This window comes from Leucoraja erinacea, chromosome 36, assembly GCF_028641065.1.
Source record: "Leucoraja erinacea ecotype New England chromosome 36, Leri_hhj_1, whole genome shotgun sequence".
NCBI classification, from domain to species: Eukaryota; Metazoa; Chordata; class Chondrichthyes; order Rajiformes; family Rajidae; genus Leucoraja; species Leucoraja erinaceus.
Genome location: NC_073412.1, coordinates 8958464 through 8978259, shown reverse-complemented (window position 1 = coordinate 8978259; position 19796 = coordinate 8958464). Strand labels below are relative to the sequence as shown.

At 42.7% G+C, this 19796-nt stretch overlaps 1 protein-coding gene across 3 annotated transcripts in view; it reads right to left on the bottom strand.

Moving 5' to 3' along the window:
- The window catches only part of znf592 (zinc finger protein 592), a 127173-nt gene that overhangs the window by 23825 nt on the left and 83552 nt on the right, over positions 1–19796 (bottom strand). For all 3 annotated transcript variants that reach the window (XM_055662612.1, XM_055662614.1, XM_055662613.1), the window contains exons 3-6: positions 17358–19777; positions 9983–10161; positions 7822–7998; positions 2061–2223 (exon numbers count right to left, since the gene is read on the bottom strand). In XM_055662612.1, coding sequence (XP_055518587.1) covers positions 2061–2223; positions 7822–7998; positions 9983–10161; positions 17358–19757 — 2919 coding nt within the window. In that variant the 5' untranslated portion in view covers positions 19758–19777. The remainder of the gene's footprint in view (positions 1–2060; positions 2224–7821; positions 7999–9982; positions 10162–17357; positions 19778–19796) is intronic.

Genomic DNA, 19796 nt, shown 5'->3' with positions numbered 1-19796 from the left:
ATCCTGACCTTGGGTGCTGTCTGTGCAGAGTTTGTACGTCCTTCCTGTGACTGTGGCACAACATAGAATAGTGTATGGGACGACAGATGGCACAATGGGCTAAGTGTTCGGCTGGCGACCGGAAGGTAGCCGGTTCGAATCCCGCTTGGAGTGCATACTGTCGTTGTGTCCTTGGGGCAAAACACTTCATTTGCCTGTGTGTAAATGTAATTTAATTATGTGAAGCACTTTGGGGTCAATGCAAGTTGACTAAAAATGTGCTATATAAATAAGATTATTATTATTATGGGTGATCGATGGTGGGCGGGGATTCGATGGGCTGAAGGGCCAGTTCCCACACTGCATCTCTAAACTCTAAAGCAGATTCAAGGGCAAACAACCTCCTCTCTCAAAGTTCTGGCATTCAGGTTTTGAAAGAGCAACCCACTCTCTCCTTTTCTCCACATCTTTACGTCAGACCTCGTGTATTTGTAGAAACAAAGAACTGCTCCATTTCAGTTTAGATTATTGTCACGTGTACTGAGGTACAGTGAAAAGCTTTTGTTGCGTGCTCCCCAGTCAACAAAAAGACAACACACGATTACAATCCACTTCTAGTGTATCGATACATGATAAGGGAATAACGTTTAGTGGAAGGTAAAGCCAGCAAAGTCTGACCAAGGATAGTCCGAGGGTCACCAATGAGGTGGATAATAGTTCAGCACAGCTCTCTGGTTGTGGTAGATGCTGGTTTACAGGTGATTGATGGTCGGCGTGGACTTGGTGGGCTGACGGTCCTGTTTCAACGCTGTATCTCTAAACTAAATTAAAGGACCTTCTTCTGACTGAAAAAGGGTCTCGACCCAAAATGTCACCTATTCCATCGCTCCATAGATGCTGCCTCACTCGCTGAGTTTCTCCAGCATTTTTGTCTACCTTCTGCTTTTGGTAAATATATGTGTGGCTAATGTGCCAACTGCACATAGATTGATGAGGTGAGTAAAGCATCACAGACTCCAGAATCACGGCAATGTAGTCAACTCTGATAAGGTTCAGCAGGCCACTCCTGTCAGGGGAAATAACGCTAGTGAGCAAAAGACACATCTTGAGAAATAAATGAAAAAATACTGCTAATTCAATTTTACAACGAACTATCATCCAATCTTCCCTCAAAATATTGAACATCCTGCCACTTCTCAAAAAGCTGTTTTATTAATGACTGCTCATAAATGCCTTCCTGATCCAACTTCTACAGGTGCACAGTAAAGAGCATGCTGACCGGTTGCATTGTGGCTTGGTTTGGCAACTTGACCGCCCTGGAGAGACTATAAAAAGTAGTAAACACTGCCCAGTCCATCATCGACTCTGACCTTCCTTCCATCGAGGGGATTTATCGAAGTCGCTGCCTCAAAAAGGCTGGCAGTAATATCAAAAACCCACACCATCCTGGCCACACACTCATCTCCCTGTTACCTTCAGGTAGAAGGTACAGGAGCCTGAAGACTGCAACGACCAGGTTCAGGAATAGCTACTTCCCCACAGCCATCAGGCTATTAAACCTGGCTCGGACAAAACTCTGAACATGAATAACCCATTATTTGTTATCAGTTTATTTATTCACGTGTTTTGTAGTCAATGCCTATTATGTTCTGTGTGTTGAAGCAAAGCAAGAATTTCATTGTCCTATCAGGGACACATGACAATAAACTTGAACTGATCACTGTTGGGTTGCAGGTTACTCTTTAACGAACTGAAGCTCTCTTATAATTCACAAGGTATTCTCAAAATGAGTAGAAGCAACAACATGCCTGTACCTTCATTATTTTCCTTCTCTCATTATCACATATACATCACAAACCATAAGGCCTGCGGATAAGATGGAGACACGAGAGAGTGCAGATACTGGAGTCAGGAGCTAAAGCCAGGGTCGAACTCGAGTCTGTGGAGCTGTAAGGCAGCTACTCTACCACTGCGCCACTGGTAGAGGGAAATGGACAGCCGGTGCTTTGGGCTTCATCTGGGCTGTTGATAATCTCGATTTGGTTGAAAGCCACAAGTAAAGGCAAAACCACTGGACTTACCTTGAAGTGTTCCATCATCAACTGTTTGTGCAGGTACACCAGTTTGCACACTGGACACTTGTAAACACACATTCTTAATTTGTTTTTGTGCTGCTCGAAGTGATTGCGTAGCAAGGCTTGCTGGTTGAATACAGTTTCACACATTGAGCACTTGAAGATAACTCTGCAAAATGAGAAAATATTTGATATTAGCATTCCGCTAGTGATTACAACTTAACAATAAATGTAAATACAAGATGATAAATTCTTTAAAAGATTTCAAAGCAAATGGAGCTGTTGTCCAAGACAGAGAACTTTAATACTTTGTTAAAACACTTTGAAGAACTTTAAATCTGTTATCTAATTAAAAGTAATGATACCATAGCCAAAGGTATGAGGCCAAGTAACACCGTATTACATTTCCAAGTCTAACCCCAGTGACATTATGGGGGAACTACTTATACAAGATTATTGCTTTGCACTTTCTTGTTGCCCTGCAAAAGAACTGATAATAAGCTGCTTTTCAACAGATTGATCCAGAAATCCAACACAGATATTATAGAAGTAGGAAGGACGAAGTGGCTGATTCGGAACTCTAAGCCGCTGAGAATGTTCTTCCGTTCCGACGTTGGAGTTTCGATCATCCCGGCGCGAGGGCCTGAACATCGGGCCATCCGTAGCGGCGACTGCAGAGGGCTCGGGAGGCCCCGACCACCGATGAACAAAGAGGAAGATGACTTCCCTCACAGTGGGAAACGTTGGTTCTGCTGTGTGGGGGGATGTCCATGTTAAATTCTATCGTGTGTTGTGTTCTTTTTTTATTCGTATGGCTGTACGGTAACTCAAATTTCACTGTACCAATTGGTGCATGTGACAATAACTGTAAACTTGAACTGCAGATGCTGGTTTAAACCGAAGATAGGCACAAAAAGCTGGAGTAACTCAGCGGAACAGGCAACATCTCTGGAGAGGAGTGGGTGACGTTTATAGTTGCAGACACAAGGTACAGCTGATGCTGGTTTATAAAAAATGGACACAAAGTGCTGGAGTAACTCAGCGGGTCAGGCAGCATCTCTGGAGAACATAGAGAGGTGAAGTTTTGGGTCAGACCTTTCTTCAGACTGATTATAGTGGGCGGGGGGGGGGGGGGGGGGGGGGAAGAAAGCTGGAATTCATCCTCTACGTAATGTAGATTAATTTGATAGGCCCAGTCTATGTGCAGGTTAACATTTTACCACAATATTGTCTTACCTCCCTGATGTGCTAAATTTTTAATTCAATTTCAATTTTATTTTTAATATGTTTTATTATTTATTTATTATTTATTATTTATTTTTATTATTTTTCTTGTGATTTTTTTTTTAACGATACTGCCTGTAAGGAAAATTCATTTCGTTGTCTCAAATTGAGACAATGACAATAAATTGAATACAATACAATACAATACAATGTGCACTTCTAAATGTCCTTACATATATCATTCCCGACTACATCTTTGCTATTTGTTAGCCTTCTTCCAGAGACGTGTCTGATTCCCGTCCCCCATCATACTTCTACCAAGTTTGGCAAATAAATTGAAAATAAAAATAAAACCATAAGACATAGGAGCACAATTAGTTCATTGGCCCATCAAGTCTACTCCATTGTTCAATCAAGGCTGATCTATTTTGCCCTCTCAACCCCATTCTCCTGCCTTCTCCCCGTAACCTTTGACGCTCTTCCTAATCAAGAACCTATCAATGAATCTTCACTTTAAAAACACCCAATGACTTGGCCTCCACAGCCATCTGTGACAAGGAATTCCACAGATTCGCCACCCTCGGGCTCAAGAAATGTTAATGTGCACTTGAATATGTGGTAAAAGAAGAAGATTCAAGGAAAAGATAAACTAACGTTTATGTAAAAACTCTGACAATCCACTCTCCAAAAATGTGGACACACTAGTGATTCGGCATGAGGTTCACCAGGCATGTTTGCTGTGTTCTCTCCCCATTAACAGCTCCCACACATCGGGGCCCTATTTCCCGCTCTGCATTTAAACTTACCTGCCTATACAGCATTTCTTATATTAATCTTAATAAAATATATTGGGGTATTAATAAAAGTGCCATTTAATAACTGGAAAATTTGTCAGTCAGGCAACACTAACATTTCAATTGACCAGTGATCAAACCTGTTTGGTCACTTGCCAACAACATAACTTCTCCGCTCCCTCCTTTACTCTCTTCTAACTCACATTTTCTTTAATTTCTGTTTATATTAAAAACTCCAACTCCTTAGCTCTCTAGAGAGCAGTGAAAGAGGTAAAATTCAGTTAAATGTAAATTAGTGAGAGATAATCACCTAAATGATGATGATAACTGCTGCTGTGATGTGTTGCATTTGCAAAAAAAACTATTTTCCCACTAATTCACCCATGGGAAAAGTGGACATGGAATCATTAGGCAGCAAGGAATGCGTTTGATTTTTCTTGCCAGGTTTATTAACTTGTGTGAAGGAAGGAACAGCAGATGCTGCTTTATACCGAAGATAGACAGAAAGTGCTGGAGTAACTCAGCGCGTCAGGCAGTAGCTCTGGAGAAAAAGGGAAGGGTGACGTTTCAGGTCGGATCGCTCCCTCAGACTGAAAGACTGAAAACTTGGGTGTTCTTTGAACCCCTGTTGGTGCATCAAGCAATTGGATTGATCGATTCTTGGCATGCAAAAGTGCCCAGCAATCTGTTAAGAGTTCACTATCAAATTTCTAAACTCTTCCAGTAAATGTGACTGGTTTTTAACTGGCTTTAAAATATGGCAGCTCACAAAATTTGCAATAAAACACATTGAAAAGTTACGTGAAAGAGTAGAAAAGTAATAAGACCGATGGAATTTTGGATTTTCATCAACTAGGAAATTAACATTTTTTCCCATTAATCAGATATTTATCTTTAGCATCAGATGTTACGAGAGACAAGGGGATATATTCATTACTTGAACATGTAGGATGGAAAACAAAACATTTTAGTTTAGAGGTACAGCGCGGAAGCAAGCCTACTGAGTCCACGCTGACCAACGATCCCCGTGCACCAAGATTATCCTACACACTAGGGACAATTTATCATTTTTACCAAAGCCAAATTAACCTATAAATCTGTACGTCTTTGGAGTGGACTGGAAATTGGAGCACCTGGGGAAAAGCCATGTGGTCATGGGATGAACGTACGAACTACGTATAGATAAGCACCCGTAGTCAGGATCGAACCTGGATTTCTGGTGCTGTAAGGCAGCAACTTTACCGCTGCACCACCAGTGTAACCTTCAGTAGAATTCTTCCTCATCAGTAAATACAAGGGGGCAAACTTAACTGAGGCAGCTGATTAATCAAATATTTTCCTAGCCACTACAGCTCAAAACTTGCTTTATATACCGGCTGGTCAAAAGGTGCCGAAGAAAGCACTGCATCCACAATTATACAACCCCGTGTCTGTAGAAGATCCAATGATAGTGCAGGATAGATAAATAAACAGTGGGGCAAAGAAACAAGGTGCATCAGCATGGTTGAGTCCACATTAAATCAGGGACAGTAAAACATAGAAACATAGAAAATAGGTGCAGGAGTAGGCCATTCTGCCCTTCGAGCCTGCATCTCCATTCAATATGATCATGGCTGATCGTCCAACTCAGGTCTGTTGATTAGTTTAAAAGACCAAACACAAAAATTAATAACTTGTATATGAGACCGGGTGGCACACAGCGGTAGAGTTGCTGCCTAATGCCCTTGTCCCACTTAGGAAACCTGAATGGAAACCTCTGGAGACTTTGCGCCCCACCCAAGGTTTCCGTGCGGTTCCCGGAGGTTGCGGGTGGTTGCCGGAGGTTGCAGGTAGTGGAAGCAGGTAGGGAGACTGACAAAAACCTCTGGGAACCGCACGGAAACCTTACGTGGGGTGCAAAGTCTCCAGAGGTTTCCGTTCAGGTATCCTAAGCGGGACAGGGGCATTATGATGCCAAAGATATTTGAAATGGAACACATTTCATTGTGTTTCTAATTATAATTATTGATTAAATGCACAAAGTAATTTGTGGCTTAAACATTCCTATTCAAGAAGGGAGCAAGCTTGACAGCGATGAGAAATGAATGGCTTTGGAAAATTGTAAGTCAACTAAGCAGAGTTTAATTGCTCTATGGAAGAGAAATTGTATCCAACGTATTTGTTAGAGATCTCTCCGAGGATGTATTAAGCAGGATGGGTACGGGAAAGCTGTTTATGTAATATACTGGGATTTCCAAACGGCATGTGATAAAACTTTACATAAAAGGTTACTGTATGAGGCAAGAGCTCATGGCATTCAATCTACTATATCAGCAGCATGATAGAGGTCGGACTAACAGAAAGCAGTCAGGCAGATAGTTTACTTTGAACCATACAATAGGGATAAGTGTTTGACTATTAACCACCTATGTTAATAATGTAGATGAAAATAGAAAGTACAGTAGCCAAATTTGCTGATGCTAGGAAGATAGATGGGAAAACAAGCTGTGAGGAGAGCAGAGTCTGCAAAGACACATGGTAGGTCAAGGGTAACAATTTAATAAATGGTTGACAATGATAAATGCACGGTTGTTCACTTTAGTATGAAGAACAGAAAAGCTGTTCAAATAGAACCTTTTTTTTCCCAATGGAAAGTGACTACAGATGCCCTCCTAAAAGCTCCAAGCACCTGAGATAGACACGAAAAGCTGGAGAAACTCAGCGGATCAGGCAGCATCTCTATTTATGGCGGACAGACGCAGACTTTTGACACTGAAATAGCATCTGCAGTTCCTTCCTACACATCCAGGCACCCGAGTTTGATCCCAACTTAGGTGCTGACTGTGTGGAGCTTGCATGCCCCCGCATGCTCCAGTTTTATTCCACATCGCAAAGATGTGTTGATCATGAAATGAAATGAAATGAAATGAAATGATTCAATTTATTGTCATTGTCAGTGTACAGTACAGAGACAACGAAATGCATTTTTAGCATCTCCCTTGAAAGGGAGACACAGGGCGTCGCGGTGTGCCCGCGCCTGCCTGCCGACAATCATTGATTGTCTATTGTAAATTATTTCATGTAATTAATTGGTGTGATTAAACAAGTTATGTCGATACGCTCAGTTGAGGGCCAGGAGCAATTAAGATGCAGCTCGTGGACATTATTAGCCACTTAAAAACATTTTCCATCCCTGGACCCCATCACACACACAGAATAATATTCTTCATGCTTTGACGTCCAAGAGAAAGTGATGGATAAATTATCTAGAAAACACAAATCCTTCAAATTGATTGTGCAATTAACTTAGAAAGAAAACCTTAGGAGAAAGCAGAAAAATCACAACTGTGGTTGCATTTACATCAAATAATTGATTATAGAGTGATTCCACCATTGAAACCAGATCCACAGAGAGCAACACACCTCACAATGAAGTCGTCAGATGTTGGCATTTGTTTTACACTGGGTGAATGATTTATTTATAAATTGATAGCTAAATTAGACCATCCTGTTCAAATATTGCGTGTCCTTAAATTATCCATTGAAGTAAGCAAACAATATAGAAGATAGACACAAAATGCTGGAGTAACTCAGTGGGATAGGCAGCATTTGTGGATAGAAGGAATGGGATGTAGCCTGTCTAGGCTTAGAGTTACTGCAGCATTTTGTGTCTATCTTCGATGTAAACCAGCACCTGCAGTTCCTAGTTTGTATTTCCATTTGAGCCTATTATTAATCCAGATAAGTTCATGCAAGTATCTTGAACTTACTCAGGTGGCGGATGTTTAGTTAAAGGATGCTGAGAACTGTAATGGGAGCTGGCGCTCTGGGCAGACTTGAAGGCCATCGGACAAATTGTGCATTTGTGGAAAGATTCAGAGTGGGAAACTTGGATGTGCGTCTTGATTGTGTTTGTATCGCTGAAGATGCCCCCACAATGCGTACATCTGTGCAAAGGAGAAAGAGCTAAATGTAAGAAACAGTACAAATCATTGTGACCATTTCAAGTTTAAAAAAAACCCCAAACTTTTCATTGGTAAATAGATGGCACTAACAGATGCTTTTCACCCCTCTGCTCTTTGAAGCCCAGCTTAGCCACACATCATAAGAATGGCTCGTACTCAAATAGAGTTTAGAGAGATACAGCGTGGAAACAGGCCCTTCGGCCCTCCAAGTTCACGCCAACCAGTGATCACCTTCTATCCTACACACTAGGGACAATGTACAGAAGCCAATTAATCTACAAACCCGCACGTCTTTGGAATATGGGTGGAGAAAACTCACGCGGTCTTCAGGAGTAAAATATATAATTATAAAAAATAAATAGGCAAAATAAGGAGGAAAATCTAAAAGGAACAAATATTTCTTAAACATAAATTCAAACAAAGTAAAACTAACTTCACTATGATGGTTATTGCCACATCGTGGAATAATCAGAATCTAGTACAATGTCTCCCTTGTTGCCACCATGGCACTATTGAAAACACCATGTAAGGCTTTTGAACACCTTTCAAAGGTATGATTGCAGGAGTCAAGAATATTTGGCCAAATTACCCCTTTCAGGTGAACCTCTTTGCCATGAGGAAACAGCTGGAAATTATAATTGAGCTCATAAGGATTCCAACTACATGAATATGCAAAATTCCTAGAATATCTAACACTTTGTGTAATCCACATCCAAGAATTAGCAGTGAATAATATTCTATTTAGAATCATATAACATGGAGACAGGCCCTTCAGCCCACCAATGTCCATTCACACTGTTCCTACACTGTTCCCATTTTATTCTTCCCCCAAGTTCCCATCAACTCCCCCAGATTTTAACCCTTACCTGCACACTAAGGACAATTTACAGTGGCCAATTTATCTCCATTGCGCAATCTTGGGGTCACAGGGAGAATATGCAAATTCCACACAGAGAGGACCAGAGGTCAGGATCGAACCCAGGTTGTTGGATTTATGAGGCCAGTGGCGGACTGGCCAGGGTGTCCTGATGAAGTGGGCCCCCTATATCAAGTGGGTTCCCTTTGTCTCCTGGCAACCAATATTTTTAGACCCAGTCCGCCACTGCATGAGGCGGCAGTTCTATTTAGCTGCGCCATTGTGCTGTTCCTATTTTAGCACTATGCCACACTTCTCTGCTTGTTTAAATAAATGATATTCAGAGCCTGATGATCCCAAAACACCAACTAACTTTCACCTCAGATCTGCCAAACACTGATAAAAGGAGTATCACTTAATGTAGTGATGATTTGGGCAAAAGTCTTGGTTGCACATTAGTTGAGAAAAATGCTACCTCTTTCACTGTTTTTTTCCCAGTGTATTTTTTTTTTACGTCAGCGATGTAAGTTCTAAAGTGTACTAGAAAGCAGAAGAGCAAATTTTCCAACACTTTTAGTGCACTGCACCATTTATATCTCCGAGGTAAAACAAATTTTTTTTTTTTGAAATAGCGTGTAAGATTATTATCGACGCGTGTACTGAGGTACAGCGAAAAGCTTTTAGAGCTAGCATTTTAGATTTAGTGTAGAGATACAGCGCGGAAACAGGCCCTTCAGCCCACTGCCGACCAGCGATCCCCATACACTTGCAATATCCGACACACTAGGGACAATTTTTATGGAAGCCGATTACCCTACAAACCTATATATTTTTGGAGTGTGGGAGGAAACCGGAGCACCCTGGGGAAAACCCACGTGGTCACGGGGCGAACAGCACCTGTCGTTAGGGTTGAACCTGGGTCTCTGGTGCTGTAAGGAAGCAACTCTATCGCACCGTGTCAATTTTCTTGGAACATTACTAGCAAAATCTATCTGCAGGGAGTAAAACTGTCTTTAATTTCTTAATATTTCTATTTTTGAAGTATTTATTGCTTTAATTTGAATGCTATTTTTCAGAAAAGCAATTTCTGAAAATCCTTTTCATACTGACCTATACGCTACTGTCCGTGCATAGTGTAGGCAGTTCTCCTTGACGTGAGTCTGGAAATAAGCTGAACGACACACTGCACCGCACTCCGGACAGCAGTAAGGGGACTTGTGTGTATGAATACGGAGGTGAGCAGCATAGCTACATTTATTGGGCAGCATCATCTGGCAGATACGACACGTCTTGGAGAGAAAAAAAGAGAAGCAAAGAAATGCAGAGTTTAAAATATTGCAAAAATACATGCCATTTCTTCATTGTCATATCACATAGTCATATTACCATTCCTGTGGCCTTCCCCGGTCATTACGGACTCCATCCTTCTCGTGGTCATCAACCCATTCCCACACTGACCTTTCAGTCCTTCACTGTAAGTGTGAGGCCACACGCAAATTGGAGGATCAGCACCCAATTTTTCGCTTGGGCAGCTTACAACCCAACAGTATGGACGATGATTTCTCTCATTTCAAGTAACTCCTGCATTCTCTTCCCTTCCTCGCCCCCACCATAGTCACCCTACTAGTTCCACTGTTCGCATCCTTGTATTCCTCTCGTTAACACATCTTCCCCAGCCAACAATGGGCCATTATGTTCTGCACCCTTCCTGAGGTTATCTACCTCTCTCGCACAGAATCAGCCTCCTCGACCCAATCCCTCCATGCTGAACAAGATGCCTATCTGTGCCAATCCCATTTGCCTGCATTTGGCCCAATACTCCTCTGAATCTTTCCTGATACACCTGAACCTTCCAGGTGTATCTTCAAACATTGTCGCTGTACCTGCTTCAACCACCTCTACCGTGTCATGAGGAAACAGCTGGAAATTCTAAATATGCTCATGCAGATTCTAACTACATATGCAGAATTTGTGAATATACAAAGAGTTTTGTAATCCATATCCAAGAAGCTTGTTCAATAAAAGCATTGCATTTATGTGAAAAAACCTGCCCCTCAGATCCCCTTCAGATCTTTCTCCTCTCACTTTAAACCTTTACCTCCTATTTTTCGACTCCCCATGCTGAGAAAAGGATTGTGACCATTTATCTTACCAATGCCCCTTATAATCTTATATACCTCTATTAGGTTAAGTCTCACCCTCTGTCAATCCAGCAACAACAGCCAATTCAATCTTTTTTACAAGTAATTTTCACAAATCATCTTACTTGGTTCCAAATAAACTATTATTGTGTAGATGAGGGAAAACAAGCTGCATCCACTAATCAGACCCAATGTATAGGTTTAGGAAACGTTTGCGCTGATTTAGGTTACCATTGAACGTAGTGTTCACTCAGTGTTAAAGATTCTTGTATATCATAAGCAAAATGTATGGGAGCATCCTTCTTTCAGGCCTAACCAAGTACTCTATATTTATTCAAGAGAACTTTATTTTCACAGTGAAGATGTGGATTACAAACATGTCTGAGACACTACATTTGGAAAATATTAGGCTTGACTTGGCAGAAAAACCAGATCAATTTTTCAAGACACAGAAATCCTTCACCGAATTCTTACAAGGATAGTATGGCACAACACAAATCCAAATCTGGGTTGGGTGTGGTGGCCGGGGGTGGGGTGCTGGGTGACGAGGGGCAGGTATATCTCCTCTTTCCTTTTTTCTCTTTTATCTCTACTCACTTTTCAACCACGCTACTTTGGTAGTCTAGGGGGCTTTTCTATCTGCTTTTTCGAGCTATCTTTTCACTTCTCACTTTTTCCCTCTCTTGTTCTCTCTCTTTTCTTTTCTCTCATTTTCAGGTTATAAGGTTAACAATGAAGCTGTACAATAATTGTATAATTTTAGATGCCGAATGTTTTATCCTTGTACAATTGCTTCTTATAAAAATAATTTTAAAAAAAGAGAACTTTATTTTCCTTACATTCAATGTTGCAGTGTATTTATTCATATCTGTGTGCGAATTTTTTAGTGAGAATGTAAGTAACAGCATATTAACATTAATTATGTAAATTGTAAGCATCCACACAAGACCTACGATCAAGATATATATATAGACACAAAATGTTGGAGTAACTCAACTGGTCAGGCAGCAACTCTGGAGAAAATATGTGTGCGTGTGTGTGCATGCGTGCATGTGTGATATTGATTTTCTTTTTCTGATTTACAGAAAAGACGCTCCTATTGTAAAGGTAAATTTAACATTATGTTAATAGAAAGATGCCAAACAAAATGCAGGCAATCCCTGGTTTGAGACGGGGCTCCGTTCCTGAGAACTGTTCACAACACGAATTGTTCCAAGTCATAAATGAATAAACAGTGTGTGGGAGAGGATCACAACCAGCTGTGACAGGATAGTGAGCAGCACGGGAAGAGCAGTCCCACTGAGACAGAGGGTGAGCACGCCTGCCTGCCCAGCGCTTCCCATCTCTGCCTGGCTCGGCCCAGCCCCAGAGTGGCGGCTCGGGGGAGGGGGTGGAAAGAGGGGCGTGAAAGCAGCGCATGCCTTGCTGCCATCTGACAGAATATGCCTGAAACCCCGCAGCAACCCCGCAGCAAATCCATTCCCATTCATCCCACCAGTCTCCGCCTGTACTGGTTTGTCCATAATTCATAAACCACATTTATCAGATCTTCTTTGCCTGCAAATTGCTTTTGAATATTCTGAACTAATTATGTGCCTTGATGGGGAAGAACTACTTGGGGATTGGAGGGATACATTTAGGGATTTGAGGGATATTCTAGACACTGATATACTTGGGGATTGTAGGGATATGTCAGAAGCTGATTAGTGGTTCAAATTTGCCACCTGTGGCCGGGGCTCTGGAACTCTGACCAGCCCTGGAGCCGGTAGATCTGTTCCCATTGCCGACTTTCGTGGCTGACTTTACAGGTGGATGTCTCGGCACTCACAAGGCCCTGACCTCTGTTGGTTTGGCAAAACGGATAATTTGGTAAGGCTCTGGAACGAAGGGTGGAACGGGGATGAGGAAATACTTTTTCTCATAGAGAGTGTTGAGTCTGTGGAATTCTCTGCCTCAGAGGGCGGTGGAGGCAGGTTCCCTGGATGCTTTCAAGAGAGAGCTAGATAGGGCTCTTAAAAATAGCTGAGAGGGAATATGGGGAGAAGGCATGAACGGGGTACTGATTGGGGATGATCAGCCATGATCACATTGAATGGCAGTGCTGGCTCGAAGGGCCAAATGGCCTACTCCTGCACATATTGTCTATTGTCATAATCGGTGGTGGACCTGTACTCATTGTGATTTAGAGCTACAGTGAGAATGATGGCAGGTCGGAATTTATGAAAATATTTTGCTGGCAATTGACATAATAACCAACCGTTGTTAGACAAATTACAGATCACAATGATCAGATACAGGAGGGAGACCGATCGACTAACCAAATGATGCCAGAACAACATCCTTGCTCTCAATGTCCGTGAGACCAAGGAACTGATTGTGGACTTTGGAAGAGGAAGGACAAGGAACCACAAACCAGTCTTCATTGACGGGACGGTGGTGGAGAATGACAAAAGCTTTAAACTCCTGCACATGCTTATCTCAGAAGATCTGTCCTGGTCCCGGCACATTGATGCGATCATAATGAAAGCCCAACAACTCTTCTACTTCCTTAGAAGATCGAGGAGATTCGGAGTGTCCACAAATACTCTCTTGAACTTCTACAGCATATTGACTGGCTGCAATTCCAATTGCCTGGTTTGGCAACTCGAACAGCCAGGAACGAAGAAGATTGTAAAAAGTGGTAAAAACTGCCCAGTCCATCACTGGTACTGACATCCCCACCATCGATGGGCTCTGCAAAAGTCACCGCCTCGAAAAGGCAGCCAGCATCTCAGAGCAATCGACATTAGTCAGGAAATGGTGTTTGGTAAACTGTTGGGACTGAAGGCAGATAAATCCCCAGGGCCTGATGGTCTGCATCCCATTATTAGCCCAATGGTGTCAGATTAGGAAAAGGGGAGGTGCAACGAGATCTTGTACATCGGCTACTGAAAGTAACCAATGTTGGGGGAGTCCAGAACCAGGGGTCACAGTTTAAGAATAAGGGATAGGCTATTTAGGACTGAGATGAGGAAACATTTTTTCACCCAGAGAGTTGTGAATCTGTGGAATTCTCTGCCACAGAAGGCAGTGGAGGCCATTTCACTGGATGTTTTCAAGAGAGAGTTATATTTAGCTCTTAGGACTAAATGAATCAAGGGATATGGGGAAAAGCAGGAATTGGGTACTGATTTTAGATGATCATCCATGATCGTATTGAATGGCGGTGCTGGCTTGAAGGGCTGAATGGCCTACTCCTGCACCGATGTTTCTATACCTTTGCATCGATCCTTTGCTCCCAAGAAGAGCTGCACATCATCTAATGTGAAAAATTGGCACAAGAATATACTGGAGACCCCTGCAAATGTGTTCCAGCATTCAATAAACATTATGGTTGCTTGATGGTGACCTCAGTTCCATTTTCCTGTCTATTGCATTCATTCTTCAACATGTCGAAATACTAAACACCTACTCATCTTGACCTTGAATATATTTAGTGAGTCTATCTCCGAGGAGAATATATTTCAAAGGAGTCACAACCTTCAGAAAGAATTTCCATACGTCTGTTACAATTGGGCAACCCCTTAGTCTGAAAACAGTGCAAAAGTCCAGAAGCTGCAGGAGTGGCATTTGCCAGTGTAGTTACTGCCAACAGCTCTTTTGACCGTTCACCACCGTCCGTACTTTTGAATTACAGTCACTGACAAGGAAGAAAGTAATGGGACTGTTTGGCAGGAGATAACGCCGGGGTTATACGGAGAACCAGCTTGGTAGGGTTAGTAAGCAAGAAAGCCCAAAGCCAAGGGAGATGTTTTAGATCTGACTAATGTATTTTATTGTGCACAACTGATTCCAGGAAAGCTTACCGGAAGAAATGCTTAAAATAGACATAAAATGTCGCAGTAGCTCAGTGAGTCAGGCACCATCCCTGGAGAAAATGGACAGGCGTTTGAGGAGGGGCTCCGACCCAAAATGTCGCTTATCCATGTTCCCCAGGGATGCTGCCTGTCCCACTGAGTTACTCCAGCATTTTGTGTCCATCTTTGGTATAAACCAGGGTCTGCAGTTCCTTGTAATCACATGGATCAAATACTTAATCGAGTCAACACTTTAGCCTAGAGATAATGTGTGGCTGAGAAAGGTCATGAGGAGAGGTAAAATATTTGAGGAACATTTTGAAAACACGAGTCCTATCATACCAGAAATGATGTGGATTAATTGGATTTAGATATCGGCATTTTACCTGTGGAAGATACACACAAAAAGCTGGAGTAACTGGAGAATAGTGACATTTTGAAATATTGGTTGAAATCTAGCGTATAATGATGGTATAAAAATCTCCATCTGTAGATCATAAGGATTTAATCTGCTATAAAGCAATTAGTGCCAGAGTTATGGTGCATGGAAACAGGCTCTTCAGCCAAACCCATCAATGACCACAAAGATGTCTGACTGAGCTGGTCACGTTTGCCTGCGTTTGGTGCCTTTCCTGGACATGAGCCTCCGCAATGCCTTTGAAGTGTTGTAATTGCACCCACCACCACTTCCTCTGGCAGCTTGTTCCATGTATCTATTATGTTCAGTGTGGAAAAACCTGCCCTTTAAATCTTTCCCCTCTCACCTTAAAGCTATGCCCTTTGGTTTTAGATTTCCCCACCCTGGAAAATAGACCGTGTCCATCCACCTTAGCTATGTCCCACGTGAATTTATAAACCTGTGTAAATCACCCCTCAGCCTCCTTCGCTCCAAGGAAGACAGCCTTGCCTATCAGATCTCTCCTTACAATGCAAGGCCTCTGAACCTGCTAACATCCTTGTGAGTCTTTCCTGCAACCTTTCCAGCTTAATCACATCCTTCCTCTAGTGTGGTGACCAGAGCTACGCACAATATTCCAGGTGCTGTCTCACATGACCAACACTTGCACTTAATGCACTGTCTGATGAATGCAAGTGTGCAAATTGGACCTCATCACCACCTTGTCTACCCGTGAAGCCACTTTCAGGGAACCGTATATTTGTGCCCGTAGGTCTCCCTGTTCCACAATATTCCCCAGGGCCATATCATTTACAGTGCATGTCCTGCATGGTTTAACTGCCCAATATGCATCACTTTGTACATGTGCAAGTTAAATTTCATTTGCCTTCTCTACCTCTATCTAGTCTGTGGAATTCTCTGCCTCAGAGGGCGGTGGAGGCCGGTTCTTTGGATACTTTCAAGAGAGAGCTAGATGGGGCTCTTAAAGATAGCGGAGTCAGGGGATATGTGAGAAGGCAGGAACGGGGTACTGATTGGGGATGATCAGCCACGATCACATTGAATGGCGGTGCTGGTTCGAAGGGCCGAATGGCCTACTCCTGCACCTATTGTCTATTGTCTACCTGCTTTTCCTGTTGATCTAGATCCTGTTACAACGTAGTCAACCTTCTTTATTGAACACCAAACCACCAGTTTTGGTGCCGCCTGCAAATGACTAATCATGCCATCTCTTTCTCATCCAAAATTGTCAACATATATGCCAAACAACAGGGGACTCAGCATTGATCCAGCAGCACACCCCAGCTCACAGGCATCCAAACTGAAAACACTATCACCCATTGACTCCTTCCACCGAGTCAATTTTGTATACAATTAATTCTACATTAGTGCCGGTCACAGCCTACTACTACATTACTTGACATAAATTGGAATGATCCCAAGTCTAAAAATGTAATGCACCAGAGTAGATACAAGAATGTTTGCCATGAGTGAATGGTAGAGTAGACTTGATGGGTCGAATGGCCTAATTTATAGCTTATGAACATATTGAAACTCGTATTTTAGGCACAAGGTACAACCTCACGGAAATCAACAGCTGTCTGGAATGAAAAGTTGAAAAACGTCGCAAGGTTGTACCAAGACTGAAGCAGAGGTCGATTCCTCCTCTGACGCTGGACAGATTATAAATAATTTTACATTTAGTTATGACTGATGCAAGGCAAGTTACAGTGCCCTCCATAATGTTTGGGAACAAGACCCATCATTTATTTATTTGCCTCTGTACTCCACAATTTGAGATTTGTAATTAAAGAAAAAAAAAATCACATGTGGTTAAAGTGCACATGTATAAACACTGCTGTACTTTCTACATGGTGAACCAAAATGTATGAAAATGGCCATTATTAAAATCTGATAATGTGCACTTTAACCACATGTGATTTTTAAATTATAAATCTCAGTGTGAAGTACAGAGGGAAATAAATAAATGGTTGATCTTCGTCCCGAACATTATTGAGGGCACTGTATACTATAAAAATTGATACATTTCAATACAAAGGTTCCATCTTGAATAAGTCACGGCAACCCCAATGTTATTTGAATGTACTCACCAGTGTGTCTGCATCTTCTGTAACCCTCTGGTAGTGACCTGCAAGATTCGCACAATCCTGGAACTGTTGATCGCATTCGAGACATTTTAACCCATGACGTATTAATCTGAGTGAGTCGCAGTGCAGCGGCATTGCAGGATGACTGAAAGCTGAGCTACCCATTCCAATTACAGTCAAGTTCCCATCGTCCTGGCCACCACCAGAGGTCTCCTCTTGGGCAAGAGTAACTGACGTCACAGAAGAGGTTACTGGGGTAGTTGAAAACATTTGGTCGGATGGGATAGGCTTCATTTGTAACTGCGAGCACTGCATTACAGCACCTTTGCCCTTGTGTTCCCGCGCGTGCAGCAACAAGCTGCATTTGTTGAAGAAGACAATAACTTTGGAACAGTGGCTGCACATCATCTCAATGTGAACACTTCGCCGCTCATAGTGCTGTGATAAACTCTTTTCCAGAGCAAACGCATCGCCACATTCTAAACAGCGATAGCCACGAGCTGGCATGGACACATTACTGTGAGCTGGTGGTTTAAGGTTTGGAGCGTAGATTGGCACAGGGTTAGTACCGTTTAACAGCTTGTTAAAAGCTTCAACCACAACGTTCTGAGCGGAACTAGGAGACTCATCATTCTGTGGGCCCACGTTCTTGATTTGCTGTACCAGCGGCACTGTGACCACCTGAGTGGCAATCTTGTGGTTACTCTGTCGCAAAGTAGTGGACCTGACTGTGGCAGTGGCAGTGGCAGCAACGCTGTGTGGAACCAAGTTGAGGCTTGCCAAGTGAACAGCTTTCGGTAGGAGATTCGTGCTGGGGAGATTTGCCGGCTGCTTTGCCCCGAGCTGCTTCTGCAGTTGGGCCACGCTGGCTGCTTTCAACATAGCACTGCTCGCACTCTCGGGTGATATATTTGCTATACCTAATGCTTTGAAGCTGCTGTTGCCATTCACGTTTTCATCGTACATCAGGGGAGGAGTACCCCGGACAGATGTATTAGGTGGTGCGGTGACAGCATTAGCCATGTTATTGTATAACAATGGCCTCTTTACATTTTCCATCGCTAATGAAGCATGGGCCAGAGGGCTAGATCTTAAGCTCAATTCCTCACTTAAAGCCATTTCAGTCACCGACTGTTCAGGTGAACTCCTCGACTCGCTCTGTTCAGAGTCTGGCATTATCCTGGTCACAGTCCTGGTAATTTCACCGGAAGATGTTTTAATGGTTTTGATCCGTACTCTCGGGATGGCTGGCGGCGAGCCCGTTGCAACATATGGAGACCCTTTGCCGCTGTAGTCACTGGATACACTCCTTGGGCTATCCGATTGCTTGCCCACCATTTTCTTTACTCCTTCCATGGGACTTCTCGGACTCTTTGGCGACTTTGCCATTTTGGGACTGCCTCGGACACTCTCCTTCAAACCCAACAACGGTTCTTTAGAATTCTCCTTGTGTTCCTCCTTTGGGAACTCTGATATTTTTTTGGGATTAAGAGCTACCAACGCTGCTAAGCAAGAGGTGAGTTTTGAATGCGCTGACTTTAGACGTTGACGAGAGGGCACAGAAGAGCACATGCTCAATTCCGGAGCACTGACAAGAGTCTTTGGCTCTTCCATACTATTATTATGCAGGTTACATGAAGACTCCAAGTTGTCAAACAAATTATTGCTTTTGTCAAAGTCCTTGTTCTCTTGCTCTTCTTCAGATGTCGTTGTTGAATTCACCTTTTGTCCCAATGAGACTTCATTCATTTTACAGTTTCTAATCTCATTTGCTTTCTCTCGCTTTTTGGAGTATTCATCAAACATGCTCAGCTCAGTCACATCTTGTTCAGGCTGTTCCCTTGCATTGTTCATCAGTGAACTATTGTTAGAAATATACAAACCGACAGAACCAAGGTAAGGCCCTTTGTCTGATTTAATATTATCCACAATTCCAGCATTTGGCATGGCTTCTTCAGGCTCCGGGCTAGAAATGGGACTAAACTGACTGAATGTCGGTAGGGCTTCTGACCTTGGTGTGTCAAATTTACTCGAGTAGTTTCTGGAAGTATCTCCATTGATGAAGTCATTGACCATTTTGTTGTAGTTATTGGAATCAGAGGTAATGTCAGCATTTCGAAACCCATTTTGAAGCAGGTTTGGTCCGAGCTGATGGCCATCCTTCTCCGTAATAGATTCAAAGGATTCTTGTCGACTGGTGTTCTTAACAATGACACTCACCACCGGAACGTCAGGTATGGCTTGATGGATAGACAGCTCGTCTATACCCATCCCTGCTTGTTTCAGATGAGCTTCGGATTCCTCACTGCTTGACTGGATAGCCTCCTTGGCATCGAGATCTGGATCAGGAATGTCAAAAGCAGCAAGAAGATCATCAAAATCTGGAGTCTTCATGTCACCCATGACTGGCGACTTCGATAGACCTTAAAGGAAAGCCAAAAG